A 21,715-nucleotide genomic window follows, 5' to 3' on the forward strand; every position below is an offset into this window, starting at 1 on the left:
CGTGTCCACACTGTAAGTAATATGTCATGTCTACTCACAGAGTATTTGCTGTCAAAGTCAAATTCACGTAAACATTTTATTTGCCTACTTAAACATACAATACGTAAAATGTAAGGAGTAAAAGTTTTGTAAAATGGCTCAAGGGGTATTGAGCTCGGATATTTCTCGAAGGAATCCTCAGGATGACTACGAGTTAATACAAAGAATTGGGAGTGGAACTTACGGAGATGTCTATAAGGTACATAAATATCAAATAATTTATTTTCTCTTAACATTCCTTTTGTTCACATACGTTGTTTCTGTCGCAGGCAAAAAGACTGTCTACAAATGACTTAGCTGCTATTAAAGTTATAAAACTGGAGCCTGGTAAGAGTTTATTAACTTTCTGATATAAAATGTAAAATATTTCCCATCACAGGAGATGACTTTGGGATCATACAACAGGAGATACTTATGATGAAGGACTGTCGACATCCTAATATAATAGCTTATTATGGTAGTTATTTGAGACGGGATAAATTATGGATTTGCATGGAATACTGTGGTGGCGGATCACTACAGGATATATATCACAGTAGGACAATCTGCTTAAATATTTTCACTGCAAAAATTAACATTTTGTTCAGTTACAGGACCTTTAGCAGAAAATCAAATAGCATACATGTGTCGCGAAACATTATTAGGCCTTCAGTACCTTCACGGTATGGGCAAAATGCATAGGGACATCAAGGGAGCTAATATATTATTGACGGAAAGTGGTGATGTTAAATTAGCAGACTTTGGCGTTTCGGCACAAATAACGGCAACAATTAATAAGAGAAAGTCTTTCATTGGAACACCATATTGGATGGCACCCGAGGTAAAGTTTCTATTATTAGGGTCTGACAAGTTATAAATACATTCATTTTAGGTAGCTGCAGTCGAACGTAAAGGGGGTTACAATCAGCTTTGTGATATTTGGGCGACGGGGATAACTGCAATAGAACTGGCGGAGTTGCAACCTCCAATGTTTGATTTGCATCCAATGAGGGCTTTATTCTTGATGTCGAAAAGTGGATTCAAACCTCCGACTTTAAAAGACAAGGAAAAGTGGTATGTGATGTCATTTTTTTGCAGTTTTCTTGAATTTGTAGAGGTGTTGAGTTTATACTTTTTACTTAATATTGGGAGACGTTACAAAAAAAATAGGTAGTTTCTGTGCATAAAATCAAAACTCCTTACGTTTTAATATTTTTGTAGGAGTCCTACTTTTCACAATTTCGTAAAAGTGGCTTTAACAAAAAACCCAAAGAAGCGACCTACAGCAGAAAAATTGTTGCAGGTATTAAAAATAATATACTTCGATAAAATAATGAATTAAAACTCATCGGTTGCTTTTCAGCATGCTTTTTTCCAAGGAGATATGCATAGAAGACTGGCTTTAGAACTATTGCAAAAAGTAAATAATCCTTCGCACATGTTCACAGATCTTGAACCAGATGAGGATGGGGTAATTATATGTTATTGTTATATTTACACTTTTATGTTAACCGAAACAATGAACATCAAGTATAAATTAGCATTTCATGATCAAATACTGATTAAAAAGATATTTATCTCAAAATTCTTTAGTCATTTGGTGTTTTGACCTAACATGATAACTGTTTATTAAAAATAGCGAAGGACATGGTTTGACGGTCACCGAACGGCAAGTTTGTTATCGTCTACTGCCTATAAAGTATTTTCCTTACATAATTACGCATACATAAATAACTCGACTGTTTATCTATTCCTATTTATATTTTCACTTATTTCATAACAGAATTTTATAAACAATATGATTCACATTTATGCAATTTGTTTTAATGTTGGATGTTCGATGTTCTTCGAGTGGTAATCGGTTATTTCAAGACGAAATTACAAAATGTGTCTTTTAGGCTGTGCCGAATGTGCCACAGAGAATCGCATCACGACTGACATCACGACCAAAACAGCAGAACGTTCACGTGAACGTGGACATACAGCACATAGACGAATCAAACAATACCATACAAAAGACAGGTGGGTGAAACCTTTGGTTAAATTTAATGTAATACGTCCTGACGGTCGATCTGTTTCAGCAAATGTGATCGTTGAAGATAAAGGACAGCCTTGGGATCTAATGGACATTATGAATAACGTCACCAGTGTACACAATTGCGTAGAACACCAAAATCAAAAATGCGGCATCGGGACTGCTTTCGACTCTCTCAATCGAGAAAAGTAAGTAAATATTCTTGTTCGGTAATATTCCCCAGTAAATTTTTTTTTTATAGCATTTGTATTTGTGCACATTATGCAAAGTATGTTCAGTTTTGTTAAGTTTTGTTGTTAAGTCAAGTAATTAATCAATTTTTAATTTTTAATTACGAATTTTTTTTATTTTTCTTTTGAATGACGCATTGTGCATAATTGTGTATTAATTTTTATCCAATCACAGTTGCACTACATATACAGGGTGTCCCGAAATTCATGCAACAAAATTTGGTCGTAAGATTCTTAGGAAAAATTTAGGGGACCCGTATTTTTTCTTTTTGCCAACTGGCCCCCTCTTTCGGAGTTACAGCCCCCTGAAAACTGCCGCTAAGAAGTATTTTTTATATCTCAAAACCATGTTGTACGAGAATCACTAAATTTGGTACACAGGGGTTTTATGACATGTGGAATCTCACAGTGCTACGCTTTTTGGTGTGAAACCCCCTTAAGACACTTTTTCGTGGGTCCCCTTGTCTTTGGAACCAGAGAAATTTGGTCGCAAATTTGATTTTTTTTTATTAGTTAGCTAGAAAGCCATTGAATTTAGAAACTTTTTTGTCTCTTGATATTTATTTCGTAAAACGCAATGTTTTTGAGGAAAATGGCGAATCACGATATGCATTCGATCACATTTTCACATTTTTTCGAAAACATTGCAAAATTTAATGGCTTTCTAGTGGACTGATAATTTTTAAGAAATTTAAATATGCGACCAAATTTTTTTGACTCCAAAGACAAGGGGGACCACGAAAACTTGTCTTAAGGGGGTTCCCCGCCAAAAAACGTTGCACCATCAGATTCCACATGTCATACAACCCCTGTGTACCAAATTTGGCGATTCTCGTACATCAGGGTTGTGAGATATAAAAAAAAAGATTATTCTTAGGGGCGGACTTCAGGGGGCTGTGACTCCGAAAGAGGGGGCCACTTGGCAAAAATAAAAAATACCGGTCCCCTAAATTTGTCCTAAGAATCTGTGGCCAAATTTTGTTGCATGAATTTCGGGACACCCTGTATATGTATCATACAAGTTATTCCGGCTTTTAATTGGCTATCGTTATTTTCTTAGTGCTGAGAGAAAAGCTATGACTGGGTCGCAAATTTTGAAAATGTCACTGAGGTTAGATGGTCTATGTGAGGGTGTTTGATTGACGTGTGTTTTTGTTTTGTTGTTGTTTTGAATGTATTCGTTTTATTTTGCAGTGTTTCCGAATATTTTTTTGCAGTGTAGTCGCTTTCGCTATAACCAATAAACTCTGTGCATAGTTATTTTCTAAACAAAATTTAAACTGCAGGGTTAAAAACGAGATTGATTTTGTTTGCTATTTAGTAATTCACGCAAAATTTGTCTTTAGAAACGTTTACAGTTCATTAACCGATAAGTTCTTTTTCTTTTTGTTTACCCTGTACGTTTTTTCTGTAGTTTTTTATTAACACGTTTTAAATGACTTACCTCAACTAATGAAAATTTTAAATATATAGTTTCTTTTCCAACTCTGTACAGTGGAGCTCAGAGTTTGTATCTCGGGATTGTTTTCGTAAAGTTTTAGAGACATACACCACATCTCTAATGTCATTAAATTAATGTATGAACAGTCTGGAAGTTATAAATAATCTAATTTTTTAAACATATCTATTTATATTTTTACAATGACAATTTTTAATAAATGAGAAAGAATGCGATGCAAACTACTTGGGCCACACTAAATTTATCATATTTTTGACTGGTTTCCTCCATTTAAATTCTTTTTATTTAATTTGTTGTATGTTATTTAGGAGTCTCTTGCAGTACATTGACGAAGAGTTAATGATGAGGTAATTTGAAACCATTTTGATCAGCTTATTAACCCCACACACACTCCTGGCTTGTTTTTTTTTTGTTTGCCGCACTTTTCTTTAACGCTTCCTGCTTTCATTCTAAGAGGGGGAGGTGTACGTTTCCGCAATCATGGTTGACTTTTTTTAAATTATTTGACCAGTAGTTGAATTGTTGTTTGATTATTCTAGGGGAGCCTTCAAGTATCACCCAACGGACTACGAACAACAGTAAGTTACGTGTTGCAATCGTGCCATTAGTCGTATGCATAAGTGTCGATTTAATTTTTCTTTTAGTCAAAATCATGTATGTACTTAACGTTTATAGTTTTGTTGGATGCTTTTAGTAATTTGAAGAAATATACGGTGTTGCAATATTCCACGTACACCGAACTACCCCAGATTCTGATAGTCATGATGAGATATTTTAATAAAACTTAGCTCTAGAGGTCATTGAAAATATTTAGGTTTTTGCAGTAAATTTTTAAAAGCAATTAAATCGGATTTGTATCAAAAATGTGTTGGTGATTGATAGAAATACAAAATATTTACAATAAGTGCGAAAAAACTTATAAAAAGCCCTTTATGTTTATTTAAACTGAATTTGTAAATAAATTGACCTGAAAAAGTACATAAGAACATAACAAAGAACAAAATTATTTAAAAAATTTAAAAAATACCTATTTTATTTGAGTTTTTTAATTATATATTGGAACCTACGTATTTTGGAAGAATATTGAAGAGGAAAAAAGTTTTAGAATTGAATTTTGGACGATATACTGTAAATTAAAAATGTTTAAATTTATTACCGATGTTGTAAATGGAAATGAAATTGATGAAAAAAAGGCAAAATAATCAAGTTTTTTTTTTGGATAATTTTTTAAAAATATTTTAATTGCTCAGAGGGCATTCTCATTTTGGTAAAAGGAACTTAGAGTTTAATAAAACACCAAATTTCATTAAAATGGGTTGGATAGTTTTTGCAAAATATTTTTTTTTAATTTTGAACAATTTTTTTCGAATTTTCAAAATGTTGCGCAGCCTCAAATAAAGCATCTATATACTTGAAATTTTTTTCACATAGAAAAGACAGCTCAACCTCTCAAATGGTTTTTGAAAAATTGAAATCTGTTTATTAGGACGGCCACAGTCAATTTTTAAAAATTAATACTCTTTTTTTTCATTTTTAAACAATCAGATTACATTTATCAATTTGCAATTTAGTTTTTTTCAAAAATTATAGTTTTAAAGTACTCGGAAAGACGCTTCTTTTAAAAAAAAAAAAGTTAAATTTCGTTTATTGGTTCTCGAGATATAGGAGGTCCAAGTTTTCGGCAGTTACCGTTAATTTATAAACAATTTAGCAATAATCTTTGATCCAGTGGCTTCGTATTTCCGAATTCTAAACTAGAAAAAATTTTCATATCTATAAGTTATCAGCAACATAGATAAGTCATAAACACTGAATATGAATGTATTTAGTTATAATTATTACAATTATTTAAATAATTTTTGTTTAAACCAATTAAAATAAATAATTTTTTTTGTTAAATACAGATAAAATTAAGAAAAAATAGTACTTTAAATTTATAATTTTTGAAAAAAACTAAATTGCAAATTGATAAATTAATCTAATTGTTTAAAAATTTAAAAAAAAATTATTGTGGCCGTCCTAATCAACCGATTTCGATGTTTAAAAAATCATTTGAGAGGTTGAGCGGTCTTTTCTATGTGAAAAAATTTTCAAGTATTTAGATGCTTTATTTGAGGCTGTACAACATTTTGAAATCTCCAAATTTTTTTTCAAAATTTAAAAAAAAAATTCTTTTTCAAAAACTATCAAACCGATTTTAATGAAATTTGATGTGTTGTTTTATTATACCCCAAAGTTTTTTTTACCAAAATTAGAATGTCCTCAGAGCAATTAAAATATTTAAAAAAAATTATCCAAAAAAACTTGATTATTTTGCCTTATTTTCATCAATTATTGCTATTTTGCAACATCAGTAATAAATTTAAACATTTGCAAATTGCAGTATATTGTGCAAAATTCAATTCTAAAACTTTTTTCCTTTTCAATATTCTTCCAAAATGCATAGGTTCCAAGATATACGAGTAAGTAAGAAACTCAGATAAAATAGCTTTTTTTCATATTTTTTAAACATTTTTGCAAATGTTCGGACCTCACCCAGATCTAGGGATCTACACTTCTATTATGTGAGTTATACAGAAAAAAATAGCTTGCCCCTTTTCACATCCACCTCAAAACAGATCCACCCTGGTCTAATGTCAAAAAATGACATCTAGTATACAAAAGGAAAATTAATCTTTGCAAATGTATCGCCCTCTAGTGGCTAAACGAAGCAGCTTTGGGTAGAGTTTAACCATTTGATAGTTCCATGTACCCAGAATATTACGACACCCTGTATTAATATTTCATCTGTCATAAATTAATTAATTTTATTAGAAAATACTTTTATTCAAGTTACGTTTATGTATAAAAAGTAAAAGTAAAATTAAAAAATTATTAATGTGCTATATAATTAGTAAATACATGGTTTTATCATATTTTTAGATGATTGCTTGAGGTAGATAGGTTTTTTTTTATTTTAGCTGTTTTATTTATTAAAAAAGAAAATCTTTTCCAGCGGTTTTAATATTTACATTGAAGTTTTTTAAGGATTGTTACAAAAAGTTAACGAATCAAGTTTAATTAATTTGTAGTAATGTAAAAAGTTATTATTTTTAAAATTATATAATTAGATAAATAATGTTCATCGCTCCGTATTGTTATAAACGATACCTCCATTATTCGTGAGGGTCACAAATTACAGTTAATCAATGAAGCCAAGTAGTGTATTAAATAATAGTACTAGTACGTACATAGAAGCACAAGTATCTCATGTAGGAGTGACTGAAATCATCACATCATTAATAAATTTAAATATTCCTAATCACTTTGTAATGTTTACCATTAGCTGTATGTGTCGTTAAAGCTGGCTCAAGAAAAAATGTTTCATGATGTATGTGAATCTTTTAAGAAAATGTGTTAGTTAGTAGTAATTCAAAACATTTCCGTTATGTCCCTTCCACTACTTTTTTACTTCTCAGCTGTAAGTAAATTTTGAATGTTATCGATTTCCGAAGCTTTTGCTTTTTTCGTTTGGCCTTGTTTGATATTAACCTAACCCTTGGATTTTTAATATGAAGTTATCGCTTCACCTACGATCTCTTAATTTTTTAGGGCGACGCTTCCCGTGCAGGATACGGACGCGACGGTGAAGTGCGACATTCATACAATACCTTCTAGTCCCACGGCGGAGCCCGCATTTAACGGTTCGCCCAGAAGACATTCCTCGGTAGATGAGATCTTTGGTCTTGTAAATTCGATGAACATAAACGGCCAACGGCAAAGGTCACTTAGCGATAGCGGACGTGCGACTGATAGAGATAGGGAAGTTAACGGTAATATTCTCGCTGTTTGTTGTAATTTGGGGCTAAAAATTGATCCTCTTGCGCAGGAACTGAACAAGATACTAACAATCACGATACGAGTGCACCCGATTTAGTTACTTGCCCCCCGGTGCCCCCTAGGAAGCATCGTCGGAGACACACGCCCCCGCGACCTCCGAGTAACGGGTTGCCTCCAACCCCGAAAGTTCACATGGGAGCGTGCTTTTCGAAGGTAATGTATTTGAAAATATTGTAATGCGATTTTGTAGGTTATATGTCGCCCATACTCAGATGCCATTTCTATTGTATATAATTACTCCGAAAACATTTAGTCTAGTATACAACGGTAAAAATAGGGTATTACCTCCGAATTCTTGACGCACGCACCGATTTTCATCCCTCCTTTACAAAAGTTACATACCCATAATGTGTGCTTATTGTTTTTAAGGGGTGAAAACTACCCCTTCTTGCAAAAAACGTAAAAACCATAGATTTAAGTGTTATGTCATAGAATAAGCATTCTTCTATGTTTTGAATAATAATTTTTGATCTGTAGCAACATTTCAACCCTTAAAATCCACCCTTTGTGAGGAAAAAAAACAAAAATTAGTTTTCACAGCTCTGAAATTTTTTGATGGGGCAATAATGAAGAATTGAATATTTTTTACTGTTTATGAAATAATACATGATTTATTGCAACGTTTCAACCCTTAAAAGCCACCCTTGTTGCAGAAAATAAAGCACAAAATTTTTTTCAGATCTTCATAGCATTTATAATGAATGAAAAACTCATCACTGTTTATAATATTACTGATGATTCATTGCAACATTTCAACCCTTAAAAACAACCCTTATTAAGGAATTGAAGAATTTTTACCGGCTTCAAAACACTCAACGATACATTACTAAATTCAACGAGATTACTTTAAACTATCAGAAATTAAGCCATTTAAAGATCCAACAATTTTCAATGAATAATACAATTAGTTTTTTCACGATAACTTTTTTAATTTTTAATATTTTTCATCGCTTTAAAAAGCAATTTGCAGGGAATTGCAAGAGCTGCAAATCAACCTTTATAGTTGAAGGGTCTTGAACTCTTCGTTTTCGAGATTTTTAGGTTTTAAGGGCTCAAAGAAGGTGGTCCTTACACGCAAATGCAAACTAAAGAATGTAATATCTCAGTTAATTTTTGCTCTACAAAAAAATTGAAAGAAAGCAAAAATATTATAAAAAAATACCTTTAATTTTGATCTTGCATTTTTCATGTATCTTGTTTAGTTTTTGAGTTATTTCGAGAAAAATAAATTTTTTTTAAAATTAAAAATTTTTTTTTTTCATTAAAAATTTCAAACTTATTTTTAAATTTAGGCATTTTAAACCGGGCAAAATTGCAGTGCCTACTATTAGTACCTAAATAAAGTCAACTGTACATGGATTACGCTTAGTTTCTATTTTTATGGTTCAGCCATAGATTTTATTGTTGATTTTTTCTACGAAAAAATGAGATGACCATTTTATTTTCATCATAACTCCGCGAGTTTTTGAGCTACGAAATTTTTTCAAAAAGCATTTTAAACGTCTTTTCAAGCACTTCAAAAGAGTGAGATTCATTTTCTTCGAAAAATTAGTTCTTTTGCTATTACTTTACCGAGTTTAAACTCGGTTAATATTACATCTACGGTAATCAACAAAAAATGAGTCGATTCGTTATTTCAAAAGCTTTATTTTTGATTTATATGAGTTTTTCGATAAAACGCAAGGTTTTTGAGTTATTTATCAAAAATGGTTGAAAAACTTGCACTTTTTAGATGAAAAATCAACATTACTTTTTGGAAAAAACTTTATAGAGCATTTTTTGCTTAGAATTCATTGATTTTTGCAATTAAAATGGGTGCCACCTGCGAGAAGGGGTGACATTCACCCCCAGGGTGAAAGCACACATCGGCACTACGTTACTTTTGTTTCTTGAGCAATTTTCTACTCACTGTTAAAATATCACGTCAATCGGTGCCTTTCTCAATCCGGCTTTCATTTTTATTCCGTGTTAATTGTGCAAACACCCGTTTTTGTACTTTCCCAGGTATTCAATGGTTGTCCTCTCAGAATACACTGTACAGCGTCCTGGATCAACCCGGATACGCGAGATCAACATATCCTTATCGGTGCAGAGGAAGGCATATATAATTTGAATCTGAATGAGTTACACGAAACGTGCATCGATCAGCTGTACAACAGGAGGACTGTCTGGATGTACGTTATAAAAGACGTCCTTATGACGCTGTCAGGTGAGCGTATTTTATAAAAATAATCAAGGATTCGTCTGTGAGCTTGGTATTTCAGGGAAAACGCCGCAACTATATCGACACGATCTCCTGGCGTTACAAAACAAACAGTCCCATAGGTTTAGTCTGCACATGAACCGGATCCCCGAACGTCTGGTACCGAGAAAGTTTGCCTTAACCACGAGGGTTCCCGATACCCGCGGCACCCAAAAATGCTGCGTGGCGAGGAACCCTTACAACGGTTACAAATATCTGTGCGGTGCTACCTCGAACGGTATTTTTCTCATGCAGTGGTACGACCCGCTAAATAAATTTATGCTCTTGAAGGTAAGCTTTCTGTTAAGACGCGATTCAGGTTCAGGTCAACGTATGTCTCATTTTCCTTCTAGCATGTGGAGTGCGTTTTGCCAAATCCGCTGAACGTCTTCGAAATGATAATAACGCCCGAATTGGAATACCCGATGGTGTGCGTGTCTATCAAGCAGATGTATCAGCCCAACAGGTTCAAGTTGGATTTGATAAACATGAATTCAGGTAAATGACGAGTTTGTGAATTAATTCCGTAATAATTCCGTTCTGGCGATAACTAGGTGCGAGCTGGTTCCATTCGGACGAACTGCAGGAGATGGACGGTACGGCCACGGTTATCCCGCGTCGCGAGAACATCGACGTAGTGAACGTCACCCAACTGGATAAAGACTCGATTTTGGTTTGTTACGACAATGTGGTAAGGGTGGTTACGCCCCAAGGGAAACTTAAGATGAACAAGAAACAGGTTTCGGAGCTGCGGTTCGATTTTAGAATTGATAGTATAAGTATGTAACGTTTGTTTGTAATTTCGTCGGTATCGAGTTGTTCTTTTGCAGTATGTCTTCCGGATAGCGTGCTAGCTTTCCACAAGAACGGGATGCAAGGCAGGTCTCTCAAAAATGGGGAGATCACCCAAGAAATTACGGACACTTCGAGAACGTACAAATTATTAGGTTCGGATAAGTAAGTACATCTTTTAATGCACATTTCGGGGTAATTTAGGGCTTTTTTGTTCATTATGAATTTAAATAGACCAGGGCGGATCTGTTTTGAGGTGGATGTGAGAGGGGGCAAGCAATTTTTTCTGGATTACCTTCAGTATAACACATCATAAAAGTGTAGATCCCTAGAGCTGGGCGAGGTCCGGAACATTTTTAAAATTGCAAAAATGTTTAAAAAATTTAAAAAAATACCTATTTTATCTGAGTTTTTTACTTATATTTTGGAACCTATGCATTTTGGAAGAATATTGGAGAGGAAAAAAAGTTTTAGAATCGAATTTTGCACAATATACTGCAAGATAGAAATGTTTAAATTTATAACCGATGTTGCAAAATAGTGATAATTGATGAAAAAAAGGCGATAATTTTTTTAAAATATTTTAATTGCTCCGAGGACATTCTAATTTTGGTAAAAAAAACTTTGGAGTATAATAAAACAACACTTCAAATTTCATTAGTCTGTTTTCGAAAAATAATTTTTTGAAAAAAATTTTGAAAAAAAATTTTGGAGATTTCAAAATGTTGCACATCCTCAAATAAAGCATCTAGATACTTGAACATTTTTTCACATAGAAAAGACGGCTCAACCTTTCAAATGGTTTTTGAAAAATTGAAATCGGTTGATTAGGACGGCTACAATAAATTTTTAAAGTTAACACTTTTTTTTTATTAGATTACATTTATCAATTTGCAATTTAGTTTTTTTCAAAAATTATAATTTTGAAGTACTATATTTTCTTAATTTTGTCTGTATTTAACAAAAAAATTAATTTTCAAATNTTGAACATTTTTTCAAATAGAGAAGACGGCTCAACCTTCCAAATGGTTTTTGAAAAATTGAAATCGGTTGATTAGGACGACCACAGTAAACTTTTAAAGTTAACACTTTTTTTTTATTAGATTACATTTATCAATTTGCAATTTAGTTTTTTTCAAAAATTATAATTTTAAAGTACTATTTTTTCTTAATTTTATCTGTATTTAACAAAATAATGTACTTCTAAATAAAAAAAATATTAATTTGTTTAAACAAAAATTATTTAAATAATTGTAATAATTATAACTAAATATATTCATATTCAGTGTTGAAATATATACGTAAACAAATTTTTTCATTGAAAAAGTGCAATGGCATAGGGTAAAGTATACAGTATATTTAACACATAAATAATAAACTTTTATAACAAAATATGTGCAATTTAGACAGTTAGCTACGATATTCGAATTCCTTAGCTCGTGAGATCTGATCAAAAAAAAGATCGAAATTGGTTCATAGTCTATAATTTTGAGTAATTGGCCAAAAATAGTAAAAAATCGCCGAAAATCACGTTAGTGAGCGCAAAAAAATTCAAAAAAATTTGTTCAGAGCTTGATCAAGTGGGTTTCTTATGTATTTAGATGTGCTGAATCCAAATCTAAAGTCTTTTAAAGGGAATCCTCCCAGATTTTGCAAAAATCGCAAAATAATAGTAAAAAATCACCAAAAATAGCGAAAAATCGTCAAAAATCACGCAAAGAAATTTAAGAAAAAAATTCTGACCTTGATCAAGTGTGTTTCTTACGTATTTTGATACGCTGAATTCGAGTTGGAAGTCTATTAGCTGTATCCCCTCCCAGAAAGTGTTTTTCTCATAAATTTTGTCGAGTCGAATTTGAATCTAAAGCCTCATTACCAAAAATTTTGCAAAAAGTGGAAATCGTGATCCCAAAAAATCTTAAATAAATGTCATTGATATGAATTACTTCCAAATAAATTCGACTGACTCGAACCAGACTTTCTTTGACTTTACTCTTACACTTTTCTTTTTTCTTTTTGAATTACCTATTTTTTAAAGAAAAAGCTTCTCGCCTCCAGAAAGTCATAGCAAAACGTTTTCGTTTTTTAAATTAGTGAAAAAATGTCAGCAACTTCTTAGTTTAAAAGCCATTTTCATAAAACAAAAATTGAAATAGTTATTTGAGAAAAACATGTTAAAAGAAAAGTGCAATTTCTTCAAAGTTATTTTTCTATTCTTAAAATTAATAAAATTGTCAAAATTTTATAACAGCGTGGTAATACAACTCTTTACAAAGAAAATAAACCGAAAATCGTTACCGTAGGGCCATCCGCTGAGAAAATCTAGCCAATTCTAGAGAGCGCCTTTTTTAAAAAAATCGATATATCTCGGAAAAATAATTACGTATTTCTAAATTTTTCAAAAATTTACTTTTGCTTGCCGCGAGCTATGCTTGCAGTAAATAGCAAGTATGGAAACATAAATGTAAACGAGGTATAGAAGAAGAGAAAAGAGAAGATTTTTAACGGATTTTTCGATATATCTCGAAAAGTAACAAAGCAATCGATACTTACAAAAAAAATATAAGTAAAAACTAGGTATTTTTAAAAAATTTTTAAAGATTTTTGCAAATTTGAAAATGTTCCGGACCTCGCCCAGATCTAAGGATCTACACTTTTATCATGTGAGTTGTGCTGAATGTAATGCAGAAAAAAATTTTCTTTCCTCTCCACTTAGATCCGCCCTGGTCTAAAAAGGAAACGAACAAATTTCACATAAAGTGATCATTTTTACATATTTTTTAAATATTTCGATTAAAATCGTATTCATTTATAACAGTAATTGAAACGTTTCGTTTCAGAGTTGTGATGTTAGAAAGTAATTTACTGCGAACTGGAACGTTAACAAATGACGAAGGTCATGACTTATATATTTTGGCAGGGCACGAAGCTAGTTATTAATAGAATAATGAGTAAGTATTTCATTATTTTAATTATTTGTTTCGTTGGCAGATACATTTTTCCTTTTTTTTTTGTGAAATATCCTATAATAGTTTTAATTTGTTATTTTTAATAACTTTCGTTGACATCCAGTTTATTTTACAGATTCGCTCGTCATAAACTGAGTTTTCTGCTTTGCATAGAAAGTTAGAATCAAAACTTAACTTATTAATAGAATAGACCTTTAGTTAAGTCAGGAAAGAATACAGAAATCGTGATGTTTCTAGAAAGAGCGACTCTAATATGAAATAATAATTAATTAATTATACTTGACATACCTCAATTACATTTCTCTAGGGAATTAGAGAAGACGTACGTGTATGTGTATTTGAAATATTTTTAAATACCGCATTAATGAATTTTAGGAACAACAAGTACATTGAAATATATAGTATATTATATTTTCATGATTAAAGTATATAATTCTATTGAAAATTTAAAAAAGTAATTTTTCACAGTAAAAATATTTTAAAAATGAAGATTTTATATTTACGTCTAGATATCGTGTGTTTGTTTGCTTAGTTTCCGTTTACCTTTCGAAAAAAAATCCCATTTCACACCAAACCATTTTAATCGTTTCTGTATATTTTGCAACCCGTATCCATGTACTCGCGTCTAGTCAAATCTTCCGATACATATCCGAGAAGACAGTAGATTACATCAAGCATACTTGTGAAATGGAATTTTAAGATCAAATCACGTTTACCGAGGAACATAATAATTAACACATTTTCTCTAATTGCATAAAACATAAGTTAATTGGGCATAATAGCGTTCCAAGTATTTAAATCGCTATAGCAATAATTAGAAGTTACACTTCGATAGTTTTCATATTTCTTAAAGACAAATACCGTCACTATCTTTTGGAAATGGTGAATTATGTCTTGTGTTATTATATGATTGTCGTAATTAATAAACATAATTAAAAAGAAAATATTGAAATTTATCGTGCGGAAGCAAGTTCTAAGATATATATACAGCCTTGCTTATTTCTTAAAAGACGCCCCCGAACGAAATATTTTCGTTTAATTTTCTATACCCTTGTGATATCTTCTTGCTTCGGTAAAGCCACTAACAGCCAATATGCTGTCGTTGACGTGACATTTTTAGTCTCCCTACTTTTCACGTATCCAGTATATATTGTAAGAATCCTAAAATTTTGTGTTAAATTAAAAAAAAAACATTTAAACGTAAGAACAAAGAAAAAAATTAAGTAATAAAGTTTATTTATGTCACAATGCAATATTTTCATTTAAACGTGAAAAAAGAAGTCACGAAAAAAGCAAATTCATGATTTTCTAAAAATTGTGAGTTCTATATTAAAATGCTTGTTTTTGATTAAATTTTTGATTAAATTATAATCATTTAGACATATTTCATTCGAAAAACATTACCAAAGTCATTTTTATTCTATTGTACTCCAATAAATTAAAAAATAATAAAAAAAAATCTTAAACTAAGTCACATAAAGTTCTTCTACACCAAAAGTCTAGGTATACTAACGATATCTAACCTTACAGACAAGATTCCTAATTGTCGTTGTTTCTTGCAATATCGACAGTTACGAATCTTTCCCGTGGAGTTATCGAAGAACACTGACCTTATTTGATAAGATTTTCTTGAGAAAATGTTTGAATTTGTTTGAATCAGATTAATACCTTTGGTACTAGAGTAAAAATAGAACATGTTTTTTAAAAATTACCAAAGTTAATTAATATGAAATTCATACTATTATTATACAGGGTGATTCACCAATGGTGACCAAAAATGAAACCTCGTATTATTTGGTGAATTTTAAGATGTCTTTCTTATAAATTTTTATCTAAGACGCTTCGTTAAAAAGATACAGGGTGTTAAACTTCAAAAAATGTTTTTAATATTTTTAAATAATCAGACGCCTTTTTCTAAAATTTAAATGCTCCAGTGCCGGAGATATAGGGTATCGGTGACATATTTTTCTAAATAAAATAGTACGCCACTGCTTTACGGTAACAATTACGATATTTTCAGATTCGTCTTTCAGTTTTCTACAAATTATTACTCTATTCTGTTTTTCGAAAAAAGCCTGATTCTAGTAAAACAAAAAACCCACTGAAAACACTTAATTAAATGACATGACAAACACTAATCATTCGGTTATTTTTCGAATAAAGAAATTAATAATATTAGTCCATTTACCTCCATTTCAACGAACACAGGCCCGACATTTCGAAATTTATTGTTGCTTGAATCTGATAAAGAGCATTATTTATTGTTTCTTCTAACTGCTCAGAATGTCAAAGTTGCTATCACAGCCCACTATGTGATTTTAAAAAGCATTATATTCGAATATCGAAGTGTGTTCTCAGTTGGTTTTTTAAGTTTTACTCGAAAATCAGACTTTTTTCGAAAAATACAAGAGAGTATAGTAATTTGTAGAAAATTGAACAACGAATTCGCAAATATCGTGATTGCTACCGTAAAGCAGTGGCGTACAATTTTATTTAGAAAAATATGCCACCAATACCCTGTATGTCCGCCACTGAAGCGTCTAAATTTTAGGAAAAGGCCTCAGGTTTCGGACAATGTTTACATAAATACATGTGCCCCATTTCGAATTATTTCACTTACTAAATAAAAACTTTATACGAAATACCCCTTAAAATTCACCAACTATTACAAGGTTTCATTTTTGGTCACCGTTTGTGAATCACCCTGTATATATAGCTTTCGTGTAGCTACAGAAATCACTTTTGTGACATTTTACTTATTATATGAATAGTTATAATAAAAATATAAATGTATAGAGTATTTTCAAATGAACGCAAATCACTAAATAAATAATTCGCTGAAGCACCTTGATTATATTTTTCTTTTCATTGTTTTGTATTCCTATGACATGTCAGTGTTTAATGACGATATACAAAAAAAAAAAATGCTTTTTAATACTAGCTTTATGAGGTTTTGGGCATATTATATTTAAATCATCCTTAAAAAATGGTATTTAAACCAATGTATTGGATAATAGGTGTTACGCCAATGGGTCTACAATTGCCTGTTTTCGTTTACACACAGAAAAATGGTTGAGAAGTTATTAACTTCCGTTAATCAGTATTTCTAACAGAAATGTGTAGGATATATTTTTATTTGAATTATTTTGAGGAAATAATATAAATATGTACCCCGGAATAGGTATCTGTCACTACGTGCTGTAACAATCAGCAACGTACTTTAAATATCTCGAGTTCCGTAAAGTTTCTCAACACCGGACTTTACATTACCACTTATTGACATTTTTGTATACAACTTCTTTCGCGCAGCAGCTTTTTATTTTCGATATGACTAAAAATAAGGTAGGTAAATATAAAGATGGCTTTTATTACCGATTTCGTGTTGAAAATTATAGATAAAAAAATCAAAAACTTTTTATGTACATATAAAACTATTTTTCGGAAGTCATTATTCGAGTTATTTTACATCTAGTTGTATGAGTAAAATGTAATCTAAATAGATTTCTGTATTTTTCTGTATAGTCAACAGCATTTTTGGCTGTGTTTATTAACTTTATTATTAATGTAATTATCGTGAACCTTTGTACATATTGTAAATTCCTAAACATGTCAGACATACCAAAAAATAATTTATTATTTAGGTTGATGGACTTTTTGTATTGTAACCAAGGCAAATTAGTTGTAATAAATATATTTTATATTATTTTCTTTTTTATTTTGTTAACAGTACTTTAAGTTAAATTTGTCGCAATTATAATGTAATTGTTACTTTTAACTGAATAAAATATCTCCATTGTTAAACGTATCCATTATTTCACCACCCTTCAGAAAATATAATAATACGAACGGTTTAAAAAAATTTAGAATAAAACTTTACAACGAACACCAAGCACAAATCTAGAAAAAAAACCTTATTGATCCTCAATGAAAAAAAATAAAACTATTAATATAGATAAGTAGTTCGCAGGAAAATTAAGCTATAAAAACGTTTTTCTGACTTCCTGTTCGTAAAGAATTTAGCTCATATATTGAGAAAGGTTTGTATCCAAAAGGAATTCACGGTGTATTTAACAGGTAACTCCTTATTTTGATATATGACCTACAATCACTTTGAGAAAAGGTTAATTAATTTTGATATAACATGGAACACCTTTACAGTTGAAAATTTTCCAATTTTATTTGGCTCAATTCTAAAAATACTTTGCCTACAGCTGTATTCAAAAATAGACTGAATTCTCAGTGCTGAATTAACGAATTTTTTGTGCTGTGTGTGGATATTTTGAATGTTAAAAACTACAAAAAGTAGGTATAATTTTGGATTTTTTTATAAATTTTACAATTATGCGATGCCGGCAAAACATTAATGAATGATGCGTGTTGAAGTAGAATTTTGCACTACGAAATTTATTTGATTCACAACAAATCTAATTTAATAATTTTTTTTTGTGTCTGGTAGGTAGTCCACAATTTAATTTTATTAAAATCAACAACTGTTAAAAGAGCTTTGAAATAAACTATTTAGTCGCATTTATTCGATATAAAAATAAACCTAACCTTACATTATTAAAAAATTAAAGTCGTTGACAGAAACACGTTTGTATCAACTTATTTGGTTAGTCAAAATGCTTCACTGTTAATCCAAATAGATAAAGCATTATATTTAGCTTTTATCTTAAAAATAATTTATTAAAAAAATATATTTTTTTAGGGAATTTTGTATTTCATTCCTAAAAACTGTAAGTTGTCAGCACTTGTCCGCATTCATGATTAAAAAATTTTAAAAATCGAAGATGACTGACAGGAAATCATATATATTTTAAGTCAGTTATGATTCTTAATTGTTTCAGGGTAAAATAAGCCCCCAAAATGGCTGAAGCCGAAGGGGGATCCGAACAAGATGATGTTTCATTCTTACGGACGGTAAGTGAGGTTGATTTGTAATACAAAAACGTTTTATTCCTTCTTTTCATTGCAGGAAGACATGGTATGTCTTTCCTGCACTGCAACAGGAGAACGTGTTTGTTTAGCAGCAGAGGGCTTCGGCAACAGACACTGCTTCTTGGAAAATATAGCCGACAAGGTAATCAGTAATAATAGTAATGTCATTTTCATTTGTTACATTTATATTTTTTAGAATATACCCCCTGATCTCTCGCAATGTGTATTTGTCATTGAACAAGCATTGTCTGTCCGTGCCTTGCAGGAATTGGTAACAGCAGCTGGCAGCGAAACTGTAAGTTATAAATTTGCAAACTATATTATTTTGTCATTTAAGTATATCTCGAGTAAAATGAACAGTAGTATGAAACTTTGACAAATGAATTACATTTGTTGGATGTTGTGACAGAATTGAAAAATTATATGCATTCCGCGGGTTCGCGTAAGTTTTGTGTAACATTAAATTATTATAATAAGGAGTACGAGTCCATTTGGATAAACCTTCAAGGTTCTGTATGATGGATAATTTGTAGATACAAATTAGACAAACGGATATTACGGTAAACATGTGTGTAAATGAATTGGTTCTAGGTTTTTCCAGCATAAATTCTGATTATGAATAAGTTTGAAAACTGACAAAAAAAATAGAAACAAGCTCATTATAAAAATCAGTTGTCACTGAATAATATGCATTTAAATTCAAAGTAAATTTGATTAGCTGATAAAAAAGTATTAATCATGTTATCAAATAAAAAGTTTTTCTGCTTTTGGCAATAAAACTGCTGTTCACATTTTAACTGCCCTAGTTTTATGTTTTTCTTTTTATTATTTTAACAACAATAAATGATTAAAATAGGAAAAAATGTACTACAAAATGCATATGAATAATAATATATCCATAAAACTAATCTTCCATTACATTAACATTTCTAAAAAGTTCTGAATATAACAAGAAAAAGACTAACAAGGTAAAGGTTTTCACTGTTATTTTGTGTTTCAAATTTAATGAGATTGGCATTATTCACTTTTTAAATAAATTTTGAAATTATTAATCTCAAATTTGTAATGATTAGAAAACTTCTAAAACTAAATTTATTAGTTAATAAAAATCCAAAAGGAAAATGAGTGAAAAATATACATTGTATTAAAACCTGTGGATCACAAAAAAGTATCATCTTCTGGAATTATGTATACCATCGTGTATCTTTAACCACATCCTAATACACTCATAATTCCTCTTCAAATGTTTTTTTTTACCTGTTTTTATCTGTCGTCACCTATGTGTGATACGACCTGTTTTGTTTTCGTATTTCACCTGCTTAGTATTTTTGCTTTTCAGGGCCAGGAGAATTTAGTAAGTATATTCTTTATTCTACATTGGCGGTATCAAGAGCTTTCCCATGCCTGTACTATTCTAATTAATTTATTAACAATATGTTTAGTTGTTAATATTGTGGTGTCTAACCTGATTTTTTTAAGTAATCATAATTAATGTATTTGCATCACTCGAACTGTAGTACATTTTTGTGGTTACGATTATATGGATAGGTATTACTTTGTAGACTCTAAACTGTTGTAGTTTTCCTAGACAACTTTAGTGATGTGACGTGTCAAAAGAGTATTTAATTTAAATTACGATTTAACAAGTATTTTTTTATCGGTAATAACTGGGAATGGTAATTTATATTAAATGTGTTTTTTGGTATTTCACAATGAGTATTATGGCCTTTTTATAACTTCACGATAGCCAGTAGAGAAATCTAACAAAATTTGCAGTGGTAGATTTTGAATTGTTCTTGTACTAAAAATATATCTTTAAATTGGTTATTTATTATTACATTAATTTTATCGTGATGGCACTCACTGTATATTAAACTTAATTTGCAAGAGTTTCGTAATAAATTAGTCACTGATAATTACTTTTAGGGCAAGGGTACGGGTTCTGGACATAGGACATTGTTGTACGGCAATGCCATCCTTCTTAGACATCAGAATAGTGACATGGTACGTAACTGTCGTAGTTAAATAAGTTGGAAAAGATTTTAACGTTAATTAATTAATAACAAACGTACGGTTTGATTTCTACAATAATTCTCACGTTTCGAAAGAACTATCTACGATGTTTCTTAATTTTAAAAATACATTTTTCTGCAGTACTTGGCTTGTCTTTCAACAAGCTCAAGTAACGACAAACTTGCCTTCGATGTGGGTTTACAAGATCACAGTCACGGTGAAGCTTGCTGGTGGACAGTGCATCCTGCCAGCAAACAGAGGTACTATTTACTGTAATTATCAATGATTGCGTTAAATAATACTCTTTGTAGGTCCGAGGGTGAGAAAGTCAGAGTCGGTGACGATTTGATTTTGGTGTCCGTCGCTACCGAAAGATATCTGGTAGGTACCGACGACTAGACTTTAATCACGACAATACTGACGGTTTGTTTACTTAGCACACCACAAAAGAGAATGAAATATCAATCGTCAACGCCAGTTTTCACGTCACTCACTGGTCCGTGCAACCTTACGGCACCGGTATATCCAGGATGAAGTACGTCGGTTACGTTTTTGGCGGAGACGTACTACGTTTCTTCCACGGCGGTGATGAATGTTTAACGATTCCCTCGACGTGGGACGTGGAAGCCACGCATAAGTAATTAAATTTAAAGAGTTTTATAAATAAAATATTCACCGCATCTTTCGTAGCATCGTGGTGTACGAAGGCGGCAGCGTTATGTCGCAAGCTAGGTCTCTGTGGAGGTTGGAGTTGGCTCGTACTAAATGGGCCGGGGGGTTCATCAACTGGCATCACCCCATGAGAATTAGGCACCTTACGACCGGTCGGTACTTGGCCGTCAACGAGAATAATGAGCTGTACCTTGTTAGCAGGTAACTTCTTCGTAATTGGTGCTTGCTGTATTTTTATTCTTCGTTATTTATTTTTCAATAGGGAGGAAGCCAACACTGCTACGACAGCGTTCTGCTTGCGTCAAGAGAAAGACGACCAGAAGGTCACGCTAGAAGACAAAGACTTGGAAATTATAGGTGCTCCGATTATCAAATATGGCGATTCGACTGTTATTGTTCAACACTCAGAGTCTGGTCTCTGGTTATCGTATAAAGTAATTTTTCTTCGGTTTTTCACAGAACAATTTT

At 31.4% G+C, this 21,715-nt stretch overlaps 2 protein-coding genes across 9 annotated transcripts in view; both read left to right on the forward strand.

The window, feature by feature from the left end:
* The first annotated feature begins 20 nt into the window (after positions 1-20).
* LOC108907653 (mitogen-activated protein kinase kinase kinase kinase 5) lies at positions 21-15,378 on the forward strand. Of its 6 annotated transcripts, XM_018711412.2 has the most exons (21): positions 21-238; positions 309-366; positions 419-574; positions 627-859; positions 911-1,092; positions 1,240-1,321; positions 1,382-1,489; positions 1,917-2,040; positions 2,100-2,241; positions 3,344-3,394; positions 4,051-4,089; positions 4,282-4,320; positions 7,334-7,554; positions 7,611-7,774; positions 9,626-9,830; positions 9,886-10,154; positions 10,217-10,361; positions 10,418-10,642; positions 10,694-10,820; positions 13,496-13,606; positions 13,740-15,378. In XM_018711412.2, exons 1-20 carry the CDS (start codon positions 134-136, stop codon positions 13,593-13,595), a joined length of 2,775 nt encoding a protein of 924 aa, XP_018566928.1. In that variant the 5' UTR covers positions 21-133; the 3' UTR covers positions 13,596-13,606; positions 13,740-15,378. The 6 variants fall into 6 exon arrangements, with proteins under 6 accessions (XP_018566928.1, XP_018566930.1, XP_018566931.1 ...); XM_018711414.1 differs by lacking the exon at positions 4,282-4,320 and having other exon boundaries at positions 134-238; XM_018711415.1 differs by lacking the exon at positions 3,344-3,394 and having other exon boundaries at positions 134-238.
* A 2,464-nt stretch (positions 15,379-17,842) lies between these two features.
* Positions 17,843-21,715, forward strand: part of LOC108907648 (ryanodine receptor) — a 31,381-nt gene continuing 27,508 nt past the window's right edge. For 2 of the 3 annotated variants that reach the window (XM_018711404.1, XM_018711405.2), the window contains exons 1-11: positions 17,843-17,926; positions 18,472-18,544; positions 18,600-18,704; positions 18,759-18,857; positions 19,902-19,916; positions 20,489-20,566; positions 20,717-20,835; positions 20,887-20,956; positions 21,013-21,212; positions 21,266-21,448; positions 21,510-21,681. In XM_018711404.1, coding sequence (XP_018566920.1) covers positions 18,491-18,544; positions 18,600-18,704; positions 18,759-18,857; positions 19,902-19,916; positions 20,489-20,566; positions 20,717-20,835; positions 20,887-20,956; positions 21,013-21,212; positions 21,266-21,448; positions 21,510-21,681 — 1,095 coding nt within the window. In that variant the 5' untranslated portion in view covers positions 17,843-17,926; positions 18,472-18,490. The remainder of the gene's footprint in view (positions 17,927-18,471; positions 18,545-18,599; positions 18,705-18,758; positions 18,858-19,901; positions 19,917-20,488; positions 20,567-20,716; positions 20,836-20,886; positions 20,957-21,012; positions 21,213-21,265; positions 21,449-21,509; positions 21,682-21,715) is intronic. The other variant, XM_018711406.1, reaches the window with a different exon arrangement.

The sequence above is a fragment of the Anoplophora glabripennis genome, unplaced genomic scaffold (genome assembly GCF_000390285.2).
Source record: "Anoplophora glabripennis isolate ALB-LARVAE unplaced genomic scaffold, Agla_2.0 scaffold51, whole genome shotgun sequence".
In the NCBI taxonomy this organism is placed as follows: domain Eukaryota; kingdom Metazoa; phylum Arthropoda; class Insecta; order Coleoptera; family Cerambycidae; genus Anoplophora; species Anoplophora glabripennis.